The 19,935-nt window shown below is 47.9% G+C and overlaps 1 protein-coding gene across 1 annotated transcript in view; it reads left to right on the forward strand.

Moving 5' to 3' along the window:
* TBX5 (T-box 5) overlaps positions 1–18,930 on the forward strand; it is a 33,025-nt gene extending 14,095 nt beyond the window's left edge. The window contains exons 6-8 of the mRNA XM_021413171.1: positions 267–358; positions 10,553–10,779; positions 18,347–18,930. Coding sequence (XP_021268846.1) covers positions 267–358; positions 10,553–10,779; positions 18,347–18,930 — 903 coding nt within the window. The remainder of the gene's footprint in view (positions 1–266; positions 359–10,552; positions 10,780–18,346) is intronic.

Here is a 19,935-nt window from a genome sequence, read left to right on the forward strand (position 1 = left end):
TTTCCTCCGGTGAAAAATCTGTGTGTTAGGTATGGGGCAGGCCTGAGGGACGTGAGAGGTTGTTGACAGGAGATATTTTTCCAGTGGACAGAATTAGAGGAAGCCTCATCTGGAGTGCTCAGAGCCTTAGCTGAAGGATGACTCGAGTTCCTGAAAGCGTCTTTCCCTCACCATCCCAACTGGCTTGGGTTTAATAAACAACATCCCCCCTCTCCCTCGCCATGCCTTGGACTTGCAATGAACCCACTGCGTTTCCTCCCTTTCAGATCACCCAGCTGAAGATTGAGAACAACCCCTTTGCTAAAGGTTTCCGCGGCAGCGATGACATGGAGCTCCACAGGATGTCCAGGATGCAGAGGTAACGCATGCCTCCGTCATGGGGATCTCCAGCCCCACGAGAGCTCCCAGGTTCTGCTTTCTGTGTCACTGGTGGGTGAGCGAACAAAGGACGTGGTGATAGTTCCCTTCTCCGGCACCTACTTGTGACTTTTACATCAAGTTGGTGAAATACCATCGTGAATGAGGCCAACATCCACAACTTCCCACTCCAGTTTTAAAGCCTGTGTTGTAGAGGCAGGGTTTGTGGCCACAGGGACACAGGGCTATTGCAGAAGAGTTGGGGGATATTTTCTCCCCAGCTGGCAGTGCTATAGAGCCAAAGGCCTCAACCCCATTCTGAGAGCAGGTTTGTTAAGGGTTCTCGAGATGCCCCTGGAGACTTAGTGCATTGATTTGGTTTCTGACTTTCAGAGGGTCTTACGCAGGAGGGATCTGTTTGCCTGGTCGGCCTTGGATACACAGAGCAGGGGTATAGACACAGTGGCTTCAGGGTGAAACAGGAAGGCATTAGAAAATGTTGGGATCTCCAGGGCCAGGTGGCTGAAGAGGTCTTTTTGGATCTCCGTTTTGGATGTAAATACGTAGGCTGAAACTTATGCCTAAATCCTGTTTAAAAATCCTGTTTAAAGTCCTTTTCTAAATGTCAGGCTCTGCTGGTAATTAACTTCATGCCTTTCACTTAACTTGGAACTTCATACATGTGTCAAGTTACTTCCTGGTGCAAATGTTTTGCAGGAACTTTGCCATACCCGTGATTACACCTAAGACAGATGTAGAGGCTCAGTATAGCATTTTCCATCCAGGAGAGCAGGAGTGATTTAGATCACTTATTCTCCAGAAGCAGTGGAGCTGGCTTTCAGCAGAGGGCTGTAGGGGCCCATGCTGTCTCCTTCCGGAGGCATTCACCCATGGGCAGCCCAGGAACCTAGATCCCTCCAGGCCATAGGTGGTCACTGTTGCCTTGGGTGCTGATGGCTATGCAGATCCACATGTCTTACAGTTGCTGTATCTGGTGATCCATAGATCTTATAGCTGTGCAAAAGGTGGGCACCAAATGATGCCTGTAATCCTGCAAACCCAAAATCATATTCAGTACACCCATAACCTTATCCAAATGGGCAAGTGTATGCTTGCATACAGACATTCTCAGGCTCAGATCCGAAGTATATATATATATATATATACATATATGTATATATATGTATATACATAAATACATACATATATATATATAACACTTACTCTTCTCATTCTAAACCATTTCTGAATGTGCCTGGTGTTCCCTGCTGCCCACCCTTTGCACAGATCCTACTGGCACAATGTCTCATTATGTATATTTTTTTTTTTGGATGCCCCACCACTTGAAATAGCTTTGCTCCCCACCCTAGTGCCAGCCCCCCAACCTCCACTGGAACTTGAGTAATAATGTCCATGATGTCCCAGCACATTTTTTTCCTTTCTTTCTTTCTTTCCTTCTTTTTTTTTTTTTTTTTTTTGCTGCTAAACTACCCTTTCATTATGGTCAATGGAAAGATTTAAAGGTTTACATTCAGAGTGGTGTTTTTGGAGGGAGGAGGGAGGAGGTAAAACAGTGAGGACTATTAGAAGGGCCTCATGACATATGAAGAGCATGGCACCTAGCCATGCTGAGCTTGTGCTAAAAATGGCTTGGCATTTTTATGTGGGGCCTGTGGTCATACTCTGATACAGTGAACAGAAACACTTGGAATATATAAACACACATGCTCAGACCTGACATGGTGGGAAGGGTTAAAATCCATAGTGTTCTGATGCTCGCTTCCTTAATGAATTATCCTCTGTACAGATAACATGAAAATAACTTTGTACCCTTACAAATACATCATTTTTTTAAAGAGAGAGCAGGATCAGGTTATTATATTACGATAAAGACCCATTCAGGGTTGTAAATACAAACAAATAAGCATTCACGTTTGTGGGTTTTTTTAATGTATCAGAATCCATACAAAATGTATTAAAATATCAAAACATACAAATTATGTATGTATAAGATAAATAACATTTCAGCACTGAGTATATTAGAGAAGTTAGACCTACCTTTGTTGTTTTACATTTCATATATAAGTCTATATTAAAATACAATTTTTAAATCGTGCTTTAATATATGTATGTGTGTATACATGCATGCATAGTGAGGCTGTTTTCTTCACTGACTGGCAGACGTTGGTACATAGGCTTCAGGGGAGTGATGGCTGCATGTGCTTTCAGAGAATGTGGCAGGACATACTTTTAGAGCAGTTTCTTCACTATAGGAAAGAAAGGTAGCTGGAAAAAAACAGGCTTTTACAAAACAGCGCGCAGCCTTTAGTACTGGGAACCGGTGACCTGACATTCATCAGGTCACTGATCATCTCATTAGGGGGTGTAGCCATGGAGGGAATGAATTTTTCATGCTGAGGAAAGCCTAGGCACCTTTGTATTCTTAACTGTGTCTTAACTTCCAGTGCAGAGGGACATTTCAGAGCTGAGAGCAGGCCTAGAGGAAGTGAACCCTGCCAGCAGGGTGTGTGAGCTCGGAGCGCTGTGGGTTTAGGGAAAGCCGTGCCAGCTATGGTCGTAGTGCGTCCCCTTCTCATCCCTATCACCTGTGTCTCAGAGCAGTGCTGGAGGCAGACATGCTCCCAGCACCGACCCTACCATGTCTCTTAGGGCATGGACCTGGTGGCAGTGGGTGGCTGAAGATACCATACAGAAGAAGCATCTCCAGGCTGAGCTAGATTTCTAGGCTCCCTCTGTGCAAAGGAGGCTTCCAGAGAGCTGAGCTGCTGATGAGAAGGTGGTGACATGAGTGACATGGGTGTAGGTTGGGCTGAGGAACCCTCCCCGCCTTGCCTGCAGTCTGAATGATGTGCTTAGAGTGAACGCCTGCCTTCAATAGCTAGAGTTATGAGAGAGGAGCTCCACCTGGACCCAAAGAGCTGTGCCTGTCAGCATATGGGAGTGTGGGACAGAGGCCAGTTTGCTGGGTCCAACATTATTTTGCTCATCTCAGGTCTTTCAGTGGTGTATAGCAGCTCTCGGTGATGGCAGTTCCTCTGCCAAACACCTCCCTTTGGCAGACAGCAGGGGCTGGGGGGAGGGGAGGAAGACAAAGCGTGGAAGGAAGAGAACTTTGAGAGCCAAGTGTGAGCTAAGAGTGAGGTCTCGGGTGCCTTGTTGAGGGCTCTCCCTCCATCTCCATCTGCGCTATGGCCAAGAAAGAGCAGCACGTTGTCGTGAGGGATGGGCGTTCCATGGGGCAGAAGTGGATGTGCATGAGCCCAGCCCTCTCTGTGGCTCCTCTTTGCAAGACCTCCGTGGTGATTTTTCCTCCTCTGGTTTCCCAGAAGAAAAGTTAATAAGCCCATGCAGGTAGAAAACTTCATTCAAGAGTGTTACTGAGCCTTTCAGCAGCAGATGATTTCATTCAGAACAAATAGCCTTCAACTCCAGAGAGATCCCAAATAGGCGCAAACAGACTCCTGACACAAGTTCACTTCCCCCCTTTCTTTCCTGAGGCACATGGGACCCCGCAGCCATTTCTCTGACAGGATAAGTGCTCTGGGAGAGCATGCCTTTTTTTAAGTTTCAATTTTTTTCCAAGCGTGAGGTCAGTTTTTTTTTTTGCTTTCCTGATTATTTTAGGGAAAAACAAAACAAAACAACAACAACAAAAAAACACACGTCAACATACTACAGGAAAATACATAGGGAATTTGTTATACTGTATCTGTATCCTGTGGTCATGCTGCAGTTGAAAGGCATAAATAGGTAAAAAAAAACAACCCACGTGGTTGTGATGCTGGGAACATCAGGCAAAGCAGTCCTTTCAGATATCTTGCCCTACTGTACTGCAAAAATCCCTTCTGGCTCTGCTGCCTGTGCGAAGGGGAATTCAGCATGGAGAGAAAGAGCAAAACACACAGCAGAAATCCACTGAGGGTGAAGTTTGTGCAGAGTCAACGAGATCTGCATTGCAGATCCCAGCGTAGGACTTCGCCCTTAAAAATTCCCCATGCATGACAGTCAGCAGAGCTGTACTAATAGACCATGGCTGCAGAGTGAGTTGGGAGGTTGCATGCAAGTCGTGGCTTTTATTTATCTTCTTAATCTGTAATTGCCAAGAGACAGCAGGGGAGAAGTGTCTGACCCCAGAGTGGTCTGGGGCCAGAGCGCTGTGACAGAGCAATTCTGTTAAACCCTTTAACCAATTTTGCTGATCATTTGCAACTCCCATTGTCTTTGGTGATTACTATGGGTGCTGAAGAGCTTCTGGAAATCTCAGCCCCTGGTTACTGCTCATTCGGCTTACTGCAATTAGTCCTTGAAGCTCCTTATTGGGAAAGCTTCTGAGTGGAAAGATGATGATGTGGAAGGGTGGCTCTCAGCTCCTGTGGTGGCTGTCCTGGGCCTTTTCAAAGTGAGACCCAGAGCAATGTGCTCAGTGAAGTGCAGAGCAGTGGTGTGATTCACGGATGTGGCTCAGTGCTATGGATATGTTTTCTCCATCAAGGACCTTGAGCCTTAGCTTGCTTCCTTTGGCATCCATTGACAGTAATCTTCTTGGCTGCAGGGGAACTATTCCAAATATTTCCTGGTGTAACTGAGAACAGAAACTGAGCCAGACTCATAGGATATATAAACAGTGCCATGATTCAGAACTGGTACAGCAGAGAAGATGTTGCGTTTTCAGGTGCCTGTAGAGTAAATGGATGAGCCTCTAGGTTCTAAAAATGTCATCTACCCCAGCATGCTGACATCGTGTTGGACTGATGGGCCCTGTTCTGCCTCCTGCAAGTAGGTCTCAGTCCACCGCAAACAACCTCGCTCTCATCGCATCTTTACATCCACTTTCATTTCCCATCTTCCATCACTGAAATCTCCCAAGGGCCACATGCTGTCTGAAGCATTTTCAGTGTGAGACTTAGGGTTGTAACATCTGTTGGAGAGATGATGTTTTCCTCCAGAAAACATCCCTGAGGAAAGTTTCCTGGTCAAAACCTCGGTGGAAACCGTAGGCTTGAACTGCATTCTGTAGAATTTGATGAGATTCAGATGAAATCCAGAATAAGACTCTGCGGATTTCACTAAGAGGGTATCCACTGTTCTTTTAAAATGAGATATTCACAGGGTATTGCAATTTACCCCACTGCTGGATCTGTCCAGCAGGACCTGATCTGCAGAAGCTCTGCCCAGCATCAATGCCTACTGATGCTGCCTCTGGCCAACATCCATTTTCCATATCCTCCCGTATTCCTATTACACGAACGGCAGTATCTGTGACATCCCAGCTTTTCATCTGCCTGAGAGTGAGAGTTCTGGGTTTCTAGCAATTTCTCTGCTGTTTCTTTGGGTTCATTGCAATGGGCTCTTTGTGCTGTGCTGCTCATTGAGTGACAGGGGCACTGGTACCTTACATAGATGTGCCCCCAAACCAGCTGCACTGGGCCCCTTCACATGGTGGCGAGGAGGTCAGGACGTCTGATGTGTTGGTGGAGCCTGTTGCTGTGAACAGACTTCCATATTTCTCTGGATATTTGGACTTATTCTAGTAGACATCCAGTCTGGGGCATTGTTTTCTGTGGGGCTGGCCTGCAGTCCCCGTGCTTAGAGAGCTCATATCATATCATCTGAGCTAAGACTGAAGGAAGTACTCAGTAGTTCCCCCCCCCTCCAAGTCCTCTCACGCTGTAGATTATCCACCTCAGACTCTCCAGACAGTCTCCTGAGAGAGGTTCGGTTTTATTACAATATGTTGGAAATAAGCTGAAAGGAATACACAGTGACAATTGGCAATTGTTTGCTGGTATTTTTTTTTTTTCCTGGGAGATGTTATACTTATTCCAGTCAGTTATGTTCTCTTCCTCTCTATATCTTCTGTGGCTGACTTTCATTTCTTTCCTGCTCTCAAATCGCAGCAGGAAGGACAAAAATTGGTGGCTTGGGTAATACAAAATCAAACACCCTTAAGACGTATTTGCACATCTGGAATAAGGGTTTGATCCTGCACCACTGCATCCATGGGTGCTGAGTGGATGACTTAAATCTTATGACGCTTTAGAAAGAGAGAAGAGGAATCTGGTATTGGCCGCTGATACACCATAGGTCAGCCTTTAGGGTAGGAATTGTCATCACAAAGAAGATGTAGATGGTGCCAAGCCTAGAGGATGCTATGAAAACATGACAGCAACAAATCATGGGGAAATCCTCCTCCATCTCAAGTCTCTTCCTGACCTCGAAGAGACATTGGTATGGTCTTTAGGACCTGATACTTAATGGCTCTTTTGTAGTCTCATTACTGTTACTACAACAGCTCTGTAGAGCCTGGTACCCATTGCTTTGTTGCAGAAATATCAGAAAAGCCATTACAGAACCATTTGCTTAGGGCTACTAGGGACTGGATGTTGCAACACAGAAGATTCCCAGTTATAAACTGGATTTATGGAGAGATTTTTAACTTTTTTTTTTTTTGTCTGCTGATAATGTTTACTATGCAATGATTTGTAAATTAGGGAACTTCAAGTCTGCACATGAAAATTATGAAAATTCACTATTCTTTTGCAACATAGTGATAAGCAGGAAAGTGAATGGGATGCCACTCTTTGAAGAGATACGTTTATCATTTTTCCACAGTTTTTATTAGTGTGCAGAGGCCAAAGAGGTTTACAACTTTAAGATACAATACCTCCTTGAACTTCCTCCCCTGAATCCTTTGCTAGATACAAACTGGTGGCCTAAGTGATCTCATCGTGTCATGGTGAGGGTGTCATTTGGCCGGGGAAGGGGAAAGATGCCATGGGATGTGACAATGGGAAGGAGTTGGCTAATCTCACCTGGCAGAGCTTGTTCAGCCCCTTGCACAGTGGCTCCTGCTTCCTCCCAGTCCTCCTCTGCTGTTGTAATACATGAGCTGTGGTAACCAAATCTTCATCAGTACTAACTCTCGCTCACTTTAAGTGTACCAGTGACATCTTCCTTGTAAATTCTTTCCCAACCCAAAGGTTTCTGTTCTTCTATTTTTTTTCTTTTTTTTTTGCATTAAAACGTAGTTCATTAACAACCCTATATAAAACTGTTACTCATGCTCGCCCAGGAGCAGCAGTCTTTCCTTGCTGTGCAGACAACTGCCTGTCTTGCCACGGTAAGTCAGTTCTCTCAACTTCTCCACCATTTTTTCGGACAGCAACAGTTCTGGACGCAACAAGCATTGTGTGCCAGCAGTGAATGAAAGATTTAATTCCATTAAGCTGTTGCCCAGGATTACAACCAGCTGTTTCGGGGATGGTGACTTTTAGGTATTCAGTGGGAAAAAAAAAAAAATAAATGCATTTTTAAAGACCAAAAGGCAATCTAAAGTGGTAGCTGTGCATACTGTGTATTGTGTGCTCGGGAAATAGTACAAATGCTTCAAGATGACCGTAGTGTTATAATGCACCAAAGCAATCTCTTTATTAGAAGCCAGACCTTGTAAGGAACAGAGGAGTAGAAATACAGAGAGAATTGCCTTTGACTACAGAAAAAAAAATGTGAAAGGAAGATAATATTTTTGATATTTAGTTTCCTGCCTCTCACTCCTCATACTGTTAATTTTGAGGGCAAAAATAACACCCAACATATTTGACTGAAATGGAAATATTTATGTCTGGAGAGAACTCCCTATGATGCCTCCTGGGAAGTGCTGCTGGAAATGTGGCGTTTCCAGCCGCTCTCTCCAGCACATGTCCTGCCATGCCATGGAGCACCACGCTCCTCTGGCAGCCACGGAGGCTGTGGTTTCCCTGGGAAAAGCAGCTGGAAAGGAACTTGGTCCCCAGTGCACAACAGGAGTTTGACCCTGACACCACCTCTGCCGGGCACTTTGGGGTCAAAATATTGCAGCTTAAGGCACATAGCTCTTTTAGAGAAAGGAAGTACCTTTTATTAATGAAAAACAATCAGGTCTCCGTAGCGACAGAGAAAGCACTGTTATAGGTGAGCAGTATCGGGGTGAGTGCTGCTTGTCAGTGTTCAGATGGTGCCTTGCACAGTGAGAGCCTGATGCGGATGGAGGTCCCTGTGAGCTCCTGTGAGAGGTTACTGGAAGAAACACCTGTGAAAGGGCAGTCCAATGGAGGCATCTAATACCTCCACTCCAGAAGAAGGGAGAAACTGTGACAGCAGTCAGATTTGCTGTCCTCCAGAAGAGCCACGGTAAACATGGTGTGACATCAGGCCACAGTGAGTCCCTCCTCCATGGCAGCTCACAGGCACTCCACTGGGGAAACAAAAAGAGGACTGTGTCATTTTTGGGAGGTGTGTATGGAGCTGAGGAAGAAGGGATCAGCCAGTCCATGTAGCAGTCTCTGATCAGGGAGGAGAGTCAGGTGCAGGCATCTTGTCTCCTTAGTACAGAAATGTGAGGATGCAGCTTTGGGCACCATGCTGGTACCATTTCCATGAAGACCCATACATGAAGGTGGAGCATGGCAGAAGCAGACAGCTCAAAGCCATAATCTGGTAGGGCTGGGAGACCTAGTACTTAGGGAATTTATCTGAAGAGAGGTCTGAAGGCCTTAGCTCTTGACCTTCCTGAAAGACCACTTTCCAGCAGGAGCTCCCGCAATGGAATCACGGGCAGTGGCTGCCCACTGATGGAGCAGTCTCCTGAAGCACACAGCACCTCCTGGCACCCATTACTGCCTTGTGTACCCGAGGAATGAGTCCCCGCTTCCTCCCACATTCCTACCAGCCCATCTCTCTTTTTGTTCATCATGCACATCCTGGAATTCACTTTTGGGCAAAAAGCTGCATGGTCAGTCAGCTGCAGGAAGGAGCTGCAGGGCTGGCGGGGGAAGAACCCCACCTTTGGAGCAGGCTCTGCTTGGCAAGTCACCAGTGCCCGGGGTTTGGAAAGCTTTCATGGCACAATGAGAAACACATTCACTTGGTTTTGAGCTCCTGGGTGAGTTTCCCCTCTATAACTGCTCTGTTGCTAATGGTTCTGGCAGTCACCACAGCAGTGGTTTGGATGAAAGCTCCCTGCTGGGAGTAGGTTTACATAATTGGTATTGTTAAATTTTGTAAATAAGTTCTGAGTTGTTGCTGTGATAGGTTCTCTCTAAAAGGCCTAAGAGAAGATTCAGGGCTCATCCTCCATGCGTAGGTGGCCAGGAGAGCCCGTTCAAGGTGGGATTGGAGGATCCACCCTTGGGCAGGTGAGCAGGGCACCTCTAAGCCACCTTGCTGCAGAGATTGTGGCTTCAAAGAGGAAAGTTGTATTGTGATCTGAGCTCTGGTTCAGGCTGCTCTGAGCCCAGCAAATCCTTGGGTTCAGCAAGTGCCCAGCTGTAGTGGAAGCAGAGCAGAAGAAGGTTAGCATCTCACCTGAGGTCTCTGGTCTCTGAGCCTCCCGGTCAGATCTCTTTCCTGTGGGAATAATCTTGTCCTGCCACACATTACTGATGTGCTTGGAGAAATGTCTCCAAAACATTGTATGCTCTTGTAGGAGAGGGGATTTGTAGCCACTGTTGGCAAGGCACCCCTGCTTCAAACCAGATTTCAAAACAAGGAAACAAACCACGCTTTCCATCACTGCTCGCCCTCCTGGTGTGGCTCTGCTCAGGCACATGGCTCCTGGTGATATTTTATTTCTCTTTTCTGAGCACTCTGTGAGGGAGCTTCTTCTCTGGTCCAGAGATACCCATTCAGGACAACCAGGCTGGAGGAGCCTGGGGAAAAGGAATGGGGACAACAACCACACAGGGAAAAAGTAGACCTAAATATTTAATCCACCTCCACGTCAGCCTGATTCCCTGTAAACAACGTGGCAGAATTGAGGTTTTTATTTTCTCACATGCTCATGTACATGATATAAATAGGAAGTGATTCACAAATGCCATCATACTGTGTACGTGTAAATCTTGTGTATTTTGCTATGACTACATATATCTGTCTTATGTGCGTGTGTAAAATAATAGTGGTGGAAGAGTCAAGAATACAAAGAGAAAGATAGCAGAAGGAAAGCGAGGGAGTACATGCTGCAGTGACGACGTGTGATGGGGATGCAGTCTCCTGGGAGGGCTGTCTCTATTTCCCTGAAAGTCTCACCAACACCATGACACTAATGTGCTGCTTTCATTTATTAATTCACCAATCTATTTATTAATTGATTGCTTTTCTGCTTTACTTATTTGTTTGTCTGTTTGTTTGCTTTTAGTAAAGAGTACCCGGTTGTTCCCAGGAGCACAGTGAGACAGAAAGTGTCCTCGAATCACAGCCCCTTCAGCAGCGAGGCCAGGGTCCTTTCCACCTCCTCCAACCTGGGCTCCCAATACCAGTGTGAGAATGGGGTGTCAAGCACCTCCCAGGACCTGCTGCCGCCCGCCAACCCCTACCCGATCTCCCAGGAGCACAGTCAGATCTACCACTGCACCAAGAGAAAAGGTCAGGCCTCGAATACTGCTGCTTGTGACTTCCCCCCTCCCTAGTGTGACCGTGGCCGTTACTTTGTGGTTCTCGCTTGCTGTGGGCTGGGTGGTCCTGGCTTGCTTTATGGTGCTATTTGAAGATGGGCAAGGGCTGAGGGTTGTGCAATGGAGGTGGGGAACAGCATGGAGTAGGGTTAGGAGACTCATCTCACTAGTGGGAGCCTGAATTCTTTCCTCTGCCCCGGGCTGGGAGCAGCTGCTGGGAGAGGCGCTGGCATCTTCCACCAATGGTGAATCCACACTTGGCAAGATAGCTGTTGCTGGAGATAAAGTTGACTTTTCTGCCTCTGTAGCCCTCAGACAGGGTTAATCTCTGAGTGTAGATACCTTGACAGCTTGGATTTTGTGGTTTTTGTCTAAAAGTCTCATGGTTGGAAGACATTTGCCCATATGCAGAAAGCATTTCCACTTAAATGCTTGGTCTAATGAGCGGGGCATGGATTGAAAATCATGATATCCATGTTCATTCCCCTCTGCCGTGACTGACCTGCTTTGACAGAGCTTGAGGGATCACACTGTGAGTGCTTTACACTGACTGCTCAGCTCGTCCTGGCGTGAAGAGCCTGGGGTACGGATGGGATAATTGTTCTCAGGCAGGAGCAGGCACTTTGCAGGCTCTCCCTTCCTCTCCCGGAGCAATGGGAGTGCCCAGATGCAGAAACGCTTCAGGACTGCGAAAGGAAAAACCTCAGATCAGGCCCAGACCCTCAGAGGAAAATAGGGAATTTCCAGGGCAGAGTGCTATGGGGTAGGCAGGAGGTCATGGCTGCCTACCTCTGTTCACTTTTCTCCAGGATTTGGACTTGGTGCACAGGAAAAGCCAAAAGCAGACAGCACACACCACAGCATTTGGATGCGCCAAGTACTGCTCCAGCCTGGTAGCCTCTTCCTACAGCAGATCCCTTCCTGCTTCCCTGCAGGGTGCTATCAGCAAGCCACATGCCATTATTTTTAGCATTGTAACCCCAGGGCACTGAGATGTGCAGTGTAGACTCAGGGCAAAGGTGGTGGCTGCTGGAAAGTGCTGGCAGATGGGGCAGCAGGGCAGTGGAAATAGAAGTCTCACCCTTGGTGAATCCTTTAAGTATTGTAGGATTGCATCTGGGGATGTTTGTATACAAGTATACATGCAAAACAAAAATCATTGAGAAATCTTAATATTTTCCTGTTGTGGAGCTGAGTCAAACAGTGAGAAATGGAGGCATAATTTTCCGAGTCCTCCAGCCAGTGGGGTGGCCCTGGTTCTCATACAAACTGTATCCAAGCCATGGTGGGAAGAGAGTAGCCAGGTGTGGAGTAAGGAACAGCAGTGCCCTCCCAGAGTGTCCCTGCAGTCTGAGTGAGCTGTGTCACCCTTGCTCCCCCCATCCTGGTGCAGAACGATGGGTGCAAGCTGCTGGGACATGGTGGTACTGCCACTAAACACCATGCTAGCAGTGGGACAGTGGCCCTTGGTGTCTCGTAGCCTGAGATCCAGCCTCAGAGCCCTGGGAGCTGAGCTTTTGACGTTCCTCTTCCCCTCCACTGAAACTGAACAAAACAAGCTGGCCCAAATGGCAGCGGCCCTTCAGACAATCTGCATGTCCCTGCACCACAGGGCAATTCATCATTCGCCTCCACATTGTAAAGCGATAAGGAATCAGCAGAGGTTTCCTTCCAGTTTTGGGATTCCCACTAAGTGGTGTCTCCATGGGTGGTTTCCCTCAATCCCTCAATTATCTCACTTCCTCTTATTGTCACAAAAGAGACGACTATCTGCCCCGCAATAAGCTCCCCGGCCCCTTCTGGCCTGCGTGGCCCTTGCAAAAGTGCAGGAGACTGGCCAAGCGCGTCCTTGTCTGTAGGGCCAACGGCCCCTCATTATCTCCCTGATGGCTTGAGTGGCACAAGCAGTTAAGGGCCTTTTATCAAAGCCGCCAAACGCTTTAATCAAAGAGAAGCAGCGTCCTGTCCGATACCACCGGCCTCTTCCCAAAGCTGTGTGTCTCAGGAGCCTGAGCCCCTGCTCTCCTCGCTGTGCTTTTTCCCCTCCCATGCATCCAGCAAATCGAAAACATCCACGGGGGCTTGAAGAAAAGAAACACAAAGTTAATGGGAAACAGAGAGCCAGCGTAAGCTGCCAAGCAGCGCTTTGCAAAGTGAAATTAATTAAAACAACAACAACAACAACAAAAACTGAGAGATGAGCGATTCTTCCCAGATAAATCAGAGCACGATCCAAGGTTTCACCTCAAACTCAGGCTGAGCATGGCACTTTCCTCTAGTGCTGAACAGGATCTTCATTAAACCAGGGAAAATAACCCTATCTATTATATTTCTCTTTATCTTCCTCTTGCAGCCTCTCCTCCTTCAGTGAAATACTAAACTCTTCCTCACACCTCTCCTGCTTTCCTACTTCAGTCTTTCTGCATATTTTTTTAACAAGCCTTCTCATCAAAGGAGAAGTGTAAGTAGGAGTGTGATCAGTCCTAATCAACTCCTCAAGCATTGGCTCTTCTTCAGTCAGTTTAGGATTCGTCTCCAGCAGATGATTTCCTTCTCACAAGGCTGTGGTTATGGATAAGTGCTCCTAGGGGCAGAGGGCAATTTGGCTGTGTTCGAGACCAGCTGGTGTCTGTATCTTCTGTAGCAAATACCACCTCTGCTTTCCAAGACAGGCTCTCGGATACCGCTCCATCCAGGTTTGACATCTTGTGATGTTTCTTCAGAGCCCTTCTAATCAGGAGGGTGACTCTTCGTTTAGGCTTGGTAAAGAATGGGTCTGTTTGAGCAGCTAAATAGCACCTTATTCAACTTCTCCTTCCTTGGTGACTTGAGACCAAGAATTTGCTCTGTGCTTGACAGTGTTGTTCTGAGCTGTCAAGTCAAGATGGATTCACTCTGGAGATCTGATACGGAGTTGCATTAGGGGAGAGCAGCAGGGATGTTATCTCTGAAGGCTCCTCTGTCTCAGGGAGCAGATCCTCTTCTGGGTGAGGAAGGAAGGACACATCCCAGAGCCACCAGTGTGGCAGTTCCTGGTGCCTGGATGGGAACACGGGGTCAAGACATTGGGAATGACCCCAGTATGATGTGACGGGTTGCTGCTCCAGGCACTTTCTGGACATGCTAAATGCTAGGGAATGGCAGTCCCAAAGGCTTGAATTGTCCTGCATTGTGTCCTAGCTCCAGACTGCGATTGCCTATGGCATTTCACATGGATTGCTCTGGGATGGATGGATGAACTCCACAACTGTGTCCTACTAAGGAGTGGCCTCATCTCTTGATGTGGATTTTTAGTCTGCAACAAAGATCTATTAAAGCTTTGCCTTTTCTCTAGTTGTTCTCCCTTTCTTCCTGTCTCACGGCTGTGCTTGGGTAGCCCAAAAGGACTTGCCAGCAGGCAGCTGGCTTTCTGACTTTCATTTTAGCCCCACATCCCAACTAGGGCATCAGGGCTTGTTTTCCCTTGTGTTATCCTCTCCCTCAGACTTCCTGTGAACTAAAAAGTCGTCCCTCTAAACCTCTGCTCCCTCCCAGCCTTACACAATCCCAACCACTTGGCAGATTTCTGGGATGCTTGTGATGCTGAACAGGAGGCGACTGGAACAGCTTCTCCCGGGGGAGGTTGTAAAAGTTGTCATATTGGCACTGTGAGGGAGAAAAGGGATGCGGCAGAATCCACCGGCTCCAACCAGCAAGAACTGTGTCATTCAGCCACTTAGCTTGGATGTGACCCTGCCCATGGGGAAGTATATATCTCTCATCTCCTTCTTGTTCTGCTGCGGGTGGTGGAGATGCAGCAGTGCCTTTCCCCCTTTTCCTCAAGAACAGGCACTGTTAGCGTGGGCCGACCTTTTACCAAACTGGTTTCTCCCTCATCACAGGGAGATGAGATTTCTTTCTCCTGAAGAAGCTGTAGGACAAGGGTTGAATAAAAGCCAGCTGTAGGAAGACCTTCTTCTCATCCTGCCAGCATTTTATGAGGTGCAATGAGTTGGCCAAGCCTTGAGCTACCTTGCAGCCAGAGGTGTCTTCAGCCTGGGAGGATGCAGCAGATGTAGCTCAGAGCCTGGAGCAAGGGGGTGCAGAGAAGCCTGCCTCCAAGGTGGGGAGTTGTTCATGAGGCTGGTGTGCACCCAGCTCTGCTGCTTCATGCAGACACCCCAGTGCCTCAGCAGGAGATGCATTCTGCACCTCTGCAGGCAGTACCAGCCATTTGCTGCCTCCAGCTTTTGACGCTGTTTTTTTTTTCTGCCTTGTATCTCTTTCCGTTGTGTTCCCCTGCAGTGCAATACAGCCACTGCAAGCAGTGTGATTGCTAAAATAACTGCCACGGCCACAACACATCTTAGGTTTCATGTCCCAGGACATATGACTTGTCTGCCCTTTCGGGATGCACATTTAGGTTGAATCCATCCTTTTCTTCTTTGACAACCCTTGTTGGATTTATTTGTCGTGATTGGCTGTTCCTGCTCATGTTAGATTCATACAAGAAACCAGAATGGGCAAAACAAGAGCATTAATGATAATCATCCATTGTCTGTCCCTCATAAATTTGGGATGAACCTACTGTAATGTCTGGGAAGTGCTGGTGAGCTTTAAAAACTAAAACATTTGGGTCCCATTCTTCATTGTCCTCTATCCCAGGGAGCTGAGTGTCATGAATAGGAAAGGAGCTCTCCCTTCAAGGGGATTTGCACTAGGGGAAGAGGTGGGCCCTGGGTACCCTGAAGTCCAGAGCTTTTACATGTTCGCATTTCGCTTTGGATAGGTCTAATCCTGGAATTGGGAAAATTCTATTTAAGAAGTCATTTGTGTGGTATTTACAACCCAGCTGGAAGTAGTAAATACCGGAAATCTTGGAACTGCTTGTGCTCTCATTCAAACTCCTTCATTAGACAGATCATCTAATAGGGAGCCAGTTTCCACGTGTTCTGCAGGCTCCATTTTCCTTGGATCCACTTCTCCCAGGCGCTGGCAGCCTCCCCTGCTTGGCAGAACCTTCTGCTGTTGGAGATTTGTGCAGTATCAAGGGGCTGCTCACAAGAGGTGGTTGCCACCCCAGGCTTCCAAGAACAGCGATGAGCGCAGAGGATGGTCAGCATCTCCCAAAGGTGTGCCACCAGGAAAAGGAGAGGGGGGGCTGTTAGGGAGCCAGCATCAAGAAGCAAAGCCAGAGCAGAGCAGGTGTGTCCCTGCTATGCCTTGCTGGTGCTGAGGATGTAAGAGGACCTTCAGGAAGAGGGTTATGGCCTTGGGATGCACTGTTCAGGCTCCGGAGCAGGTGGGGTTGGCTCTGAACTGCTCAGGATGGGAATACCTCTTCTTTAGCACTGAGAAAGAGGTGGGAAAGCAGTAGGAAGAGGGGCTGGGGGGCAGGCAGGTGCTGGTAGAGCAGGCTGTGGTCCTCTATTAGCATCGTCTTTGGAGATGGGTACAGTCCCTTCAAACTTCTTAAGAACTGGAATGTCAGTGTCTTTTCCGCATTGACATCAGTGAGCATGGCTCTAGGAAGGACAGCAGAGCACTTGCTAGAGCTTGCAAAGAGGAGGAGGCAGCTATAGGGTTTCCACTCATGTGCTGGTTGTTTTTATTTTCTTCTTTCCACCTGCAATGTGTTCTGGAAGAAGATCTGTGGGTCTGCAGCCCTGCCTGGCTGTGCTGCAGCAGGGAGTGGAACGTCTGGGCTCAACGGAAAAATCAGCAGCCTCAGGTTGTAAGTCAGGCACACTTCAGCACAATGGAAAAACAGTTTGACTGTTTTGAGCTTTATACTTAAAAAAATAAAATAAAATAAACAGTCAAACCCCAAGCCAACAGCTTCTAATGCCAGCAGAGTAATGCGGTTTAATGCTGAAAATTTTATTAGTAGAACAATGCTTCATTTTACAAGACATTGTTTTTCCACCCCAGCGTTCTTATTACTCAGCGGTGGGTTAGCGATCCAAAGTTTTTAGGCTGTGTGTAGGAGCTAGCACTCCGGCCGGTACTGCAGATGCGCTTCTTGTGACAGACCATGCTCACAACCAAGACTTCCAGCTTTCGTCTTGCATGGAACTGCATCACCTTTATTTCTACAATGAACCTGATCAGAAGTGAGGACAGCGATATGCTGCTGCATCCACTTACCATTTTGGCTGTGCCAAAGATGCTGTTTCAGTGTGTGGTTCTCCTGCCCTTCGGTGCCCGGATGTGCTGGCTGCACTGGGTAGGCACCTGAGGGGGATGATGGGTTATATTACAAGCAGAACGGGTGCAGCTTCCAGGGGGAACATATGGCTGCTTATAGCAATAAGGGTACGGCATGTCTGCCAGAAACAAGCAGTGCCTGCACATCCTGAAGGTGGGATGTGGAGCAGCCCAGCGGAAACGTGGTGCTTCCTGGTGCGGACAGATGCTTCTTAGTCCTCCTTTTTGCTGAACGTTTTGTTTCTTTTGCATTTTAGGGGTCAAAATATTGCAATTCAAATCACTCTAGTTGAGAAAATCTGAAGAGGGTCATTTCTTGGCAGTATTCTTTCCAATGTTATGCTTGTTGAGAGGGTGCAGAGCTCTCTGCACCAGGAGCCTTTAGATGGAGTGCCATGTTTTCCTGCCTGCACCAGGAATCCTGCTCTTAGAGCAGCAGCAGCAAGTTAACGTGGGTCAGAACAGGCTCCCTTTCCCTTGCCTCTCTGACCTTAAAATCTCTTGGTGAAGCTCTTGTTCCTGGGAACTTTGCCATCCATTCCAGCAGAGCTGGATTTCATTTGATGACCCTGTGAATGAATAAATAAGCACATATTCATTTATTCATTTTACTCCCCCTAGGGATTTCACCTACATTGTTTATCTCCTTCCCACTGTTGGCACGGGGATGCTGCGGGAAACAAAGGGCTCTGCAAGCTGTGCCTTGTTGTTTGGAGCTGGAAAATTCACTTTTTCATTTTCCTTGGCCCCAGCACGCAGCCCTGTGTGGATTTATGTGCCCCTTGGCACAGCTGAAGGCTGGGACTGTTAAATCTGATTGCCTCACCTCTGTCATAGCTGGTGCTCTCTCAGTAGATTTTTTATTGTGTCACTTATCGCAGAAGTGTATAACTGTATAAGCTTTTAATTAACAGCATAAGCTCTGGGAGTGGGGGTGTTGGTTACGGTGCTGTGTCTGCAGGCAGGAGATGTGCTGGCAGCTGATGGAGATGAGTTTGGTGTCATGGGATATCCCCAGAAAAAATAAGTCTCAGGGTCCCTTCTGCCTCTTACAGCATTGCTTTTCCTCCCAGAGCTCCCAGCTAATCCCTCCCTCCCCAGCCCAGCAGGCACAACGAGCAGCTTCGCTGGGATCTGCTCAGAGCGATTCCAAGGAAGGGCTGTGACAGCACTGGGAGATGCGTCTGCTGCAGAGGGACTGGAACTAGATGGTCATTAGGACATGTCTGCTTCAGCCCCGTAATGGGTGTGCCCTTGGTAGAAGGAGGATGGTCCTGGCAGCTTTCAGAGAGGGAGGTTCAGCTGAGGGCATGATATTGTTGTTTGCTACCAGGAGTTTTCTCTCCCAGCAGATGAGGAATGTTCCACCACCGAGCATCCCTACAAGAAGCCCTACATGGAAACTTCTCCAGCAGAAGAAGATCCTTTCTACAGGTCCAGTTATCCCCAGCAACAGGGACTGAACACATCGTACAGGACTGAATCAGCCCAGCGCCAGGCATGTATGTACGCCAGCTCTGCTCCCCCCACGGACCCTGTGCCCAGCCTGGAAGACATCAGCTGTAACACGTGGCCCAGCGTGCCATCCTACAGCAGTTGCACAGTGTCTGCCATGCAGCCCATGGACAGGTTACCCTACCAGCATTTCTCTGCCCACTTCACCTCGGGGCCACTGATGCCCCGGCTCAGCAGCGTGGCCAACCACACGTCCCCCCAGATAGGAGACACCCATAGCATGTTCCAGCACCAGACCTCGGTTTCTCACCAACCAATTGTGCGGCAGTGCGGACCTCAGACCGGCATCCAGTCCCCTCCCAGCAGCTTGCAGCCTGCGGAGTTCCTCTATTCCCACGGCGTGCCTCGAACCCTCTCGCCCCACCAGTACCACTCGGTGCACGGCGTGGGCATGGTGCCAGAGTGGAGCGAGAACAGCTAACGAGGCAGTCGATGGAAATGGGAAAAAAAAAAAACAAAAAACAAAAAACAAAATAAAAAAAAGGAGGTGGAAATAAGGAAAAAAAAAAAAAAAAGGGAAAAAAACCCACCCCATCGATAACAAAAACGAGAGCATTTTGCAAGACTCCTTTAAGTGAATGTTCACCATTAGCACTCGAGAGGGATGGACGCTGACGGTGCCGCTGGTTGCAAGCAAGGATGGAGCGCTCATTGGCCACGGTGTGATGTGCCCCCCCGTGTCCTGGTTCAGAAGGCAAACCCGGCGGAGCAGCACACTGCCCCCACGTCCCCCCCGGTCTGTGTCGCTGCCACAGCCAGCCCCCGCCCGGCCCTCCCCTGCTCCTCTTGTTCCCAAAGGGGCACGCAACTCCTGCTGCCTTTCTCAACATGGCCAGAGTGCTGGAATGAAAACAACTAGTTTTATTATTTTTTTTTTTTTTTGTGGTGTTGATGTTGACATTGTTATATAATAAATAATAATATATATATACATTTTCTTTCCATTTTCTCAAAAAAAAAAAGAAAAAGAAAAAGAAAAAGACACCAGCCCTTTTTTTTTTTTTTTTTTAACCAAAGATACCAAGGGTGGAGTTTGGAGTGGTGTTTTTTTCTTTTTTTTTTTTTTCCATTGGTATGGTCGTCGTTGCTTTTCAATGGCAAAACGGTGTTCTGAACCCACAAATAAGAAAGCCAGGCACCTACCTCACACAGGTGTCATACCTCAAGCGAGACTGCTCCGTAAAAATGCCACATCCCCAACACGCGGCCACTGAGCCACACCTCCCCACCACTGTGCATCCCTCATTCCTCTCCCCTTCCCCATCTCCCATCTCTCGGTCCATCAGCTGCCTGGCACAAACACAGGGTATCTCCTGGCTGGAAGTGCCCATCGCCTGGCTGCTGCTGGAACTCTGCAGTGCGGAATGGGAGGAGGGGGAGGAGAGGGGGAGAGCGTGCAGACAGAGAGGGGAGAAACGGCGTTCAG

This window comes from Numida meleagris, chromosome 14 (genome assembly GCF_002078875.1).
Source record: "Numida meleagris isolate 19003 breed g44 Domestic line chromosome 14, NumMel1.0, whole genome shotgun sequence".
Taxonomy (NCBI): domain Eukaryota; kingdom Metazoa; phylum Chordata; class Aves; order Galliformes; family Numididae; genus Numida; species Numida meleagris.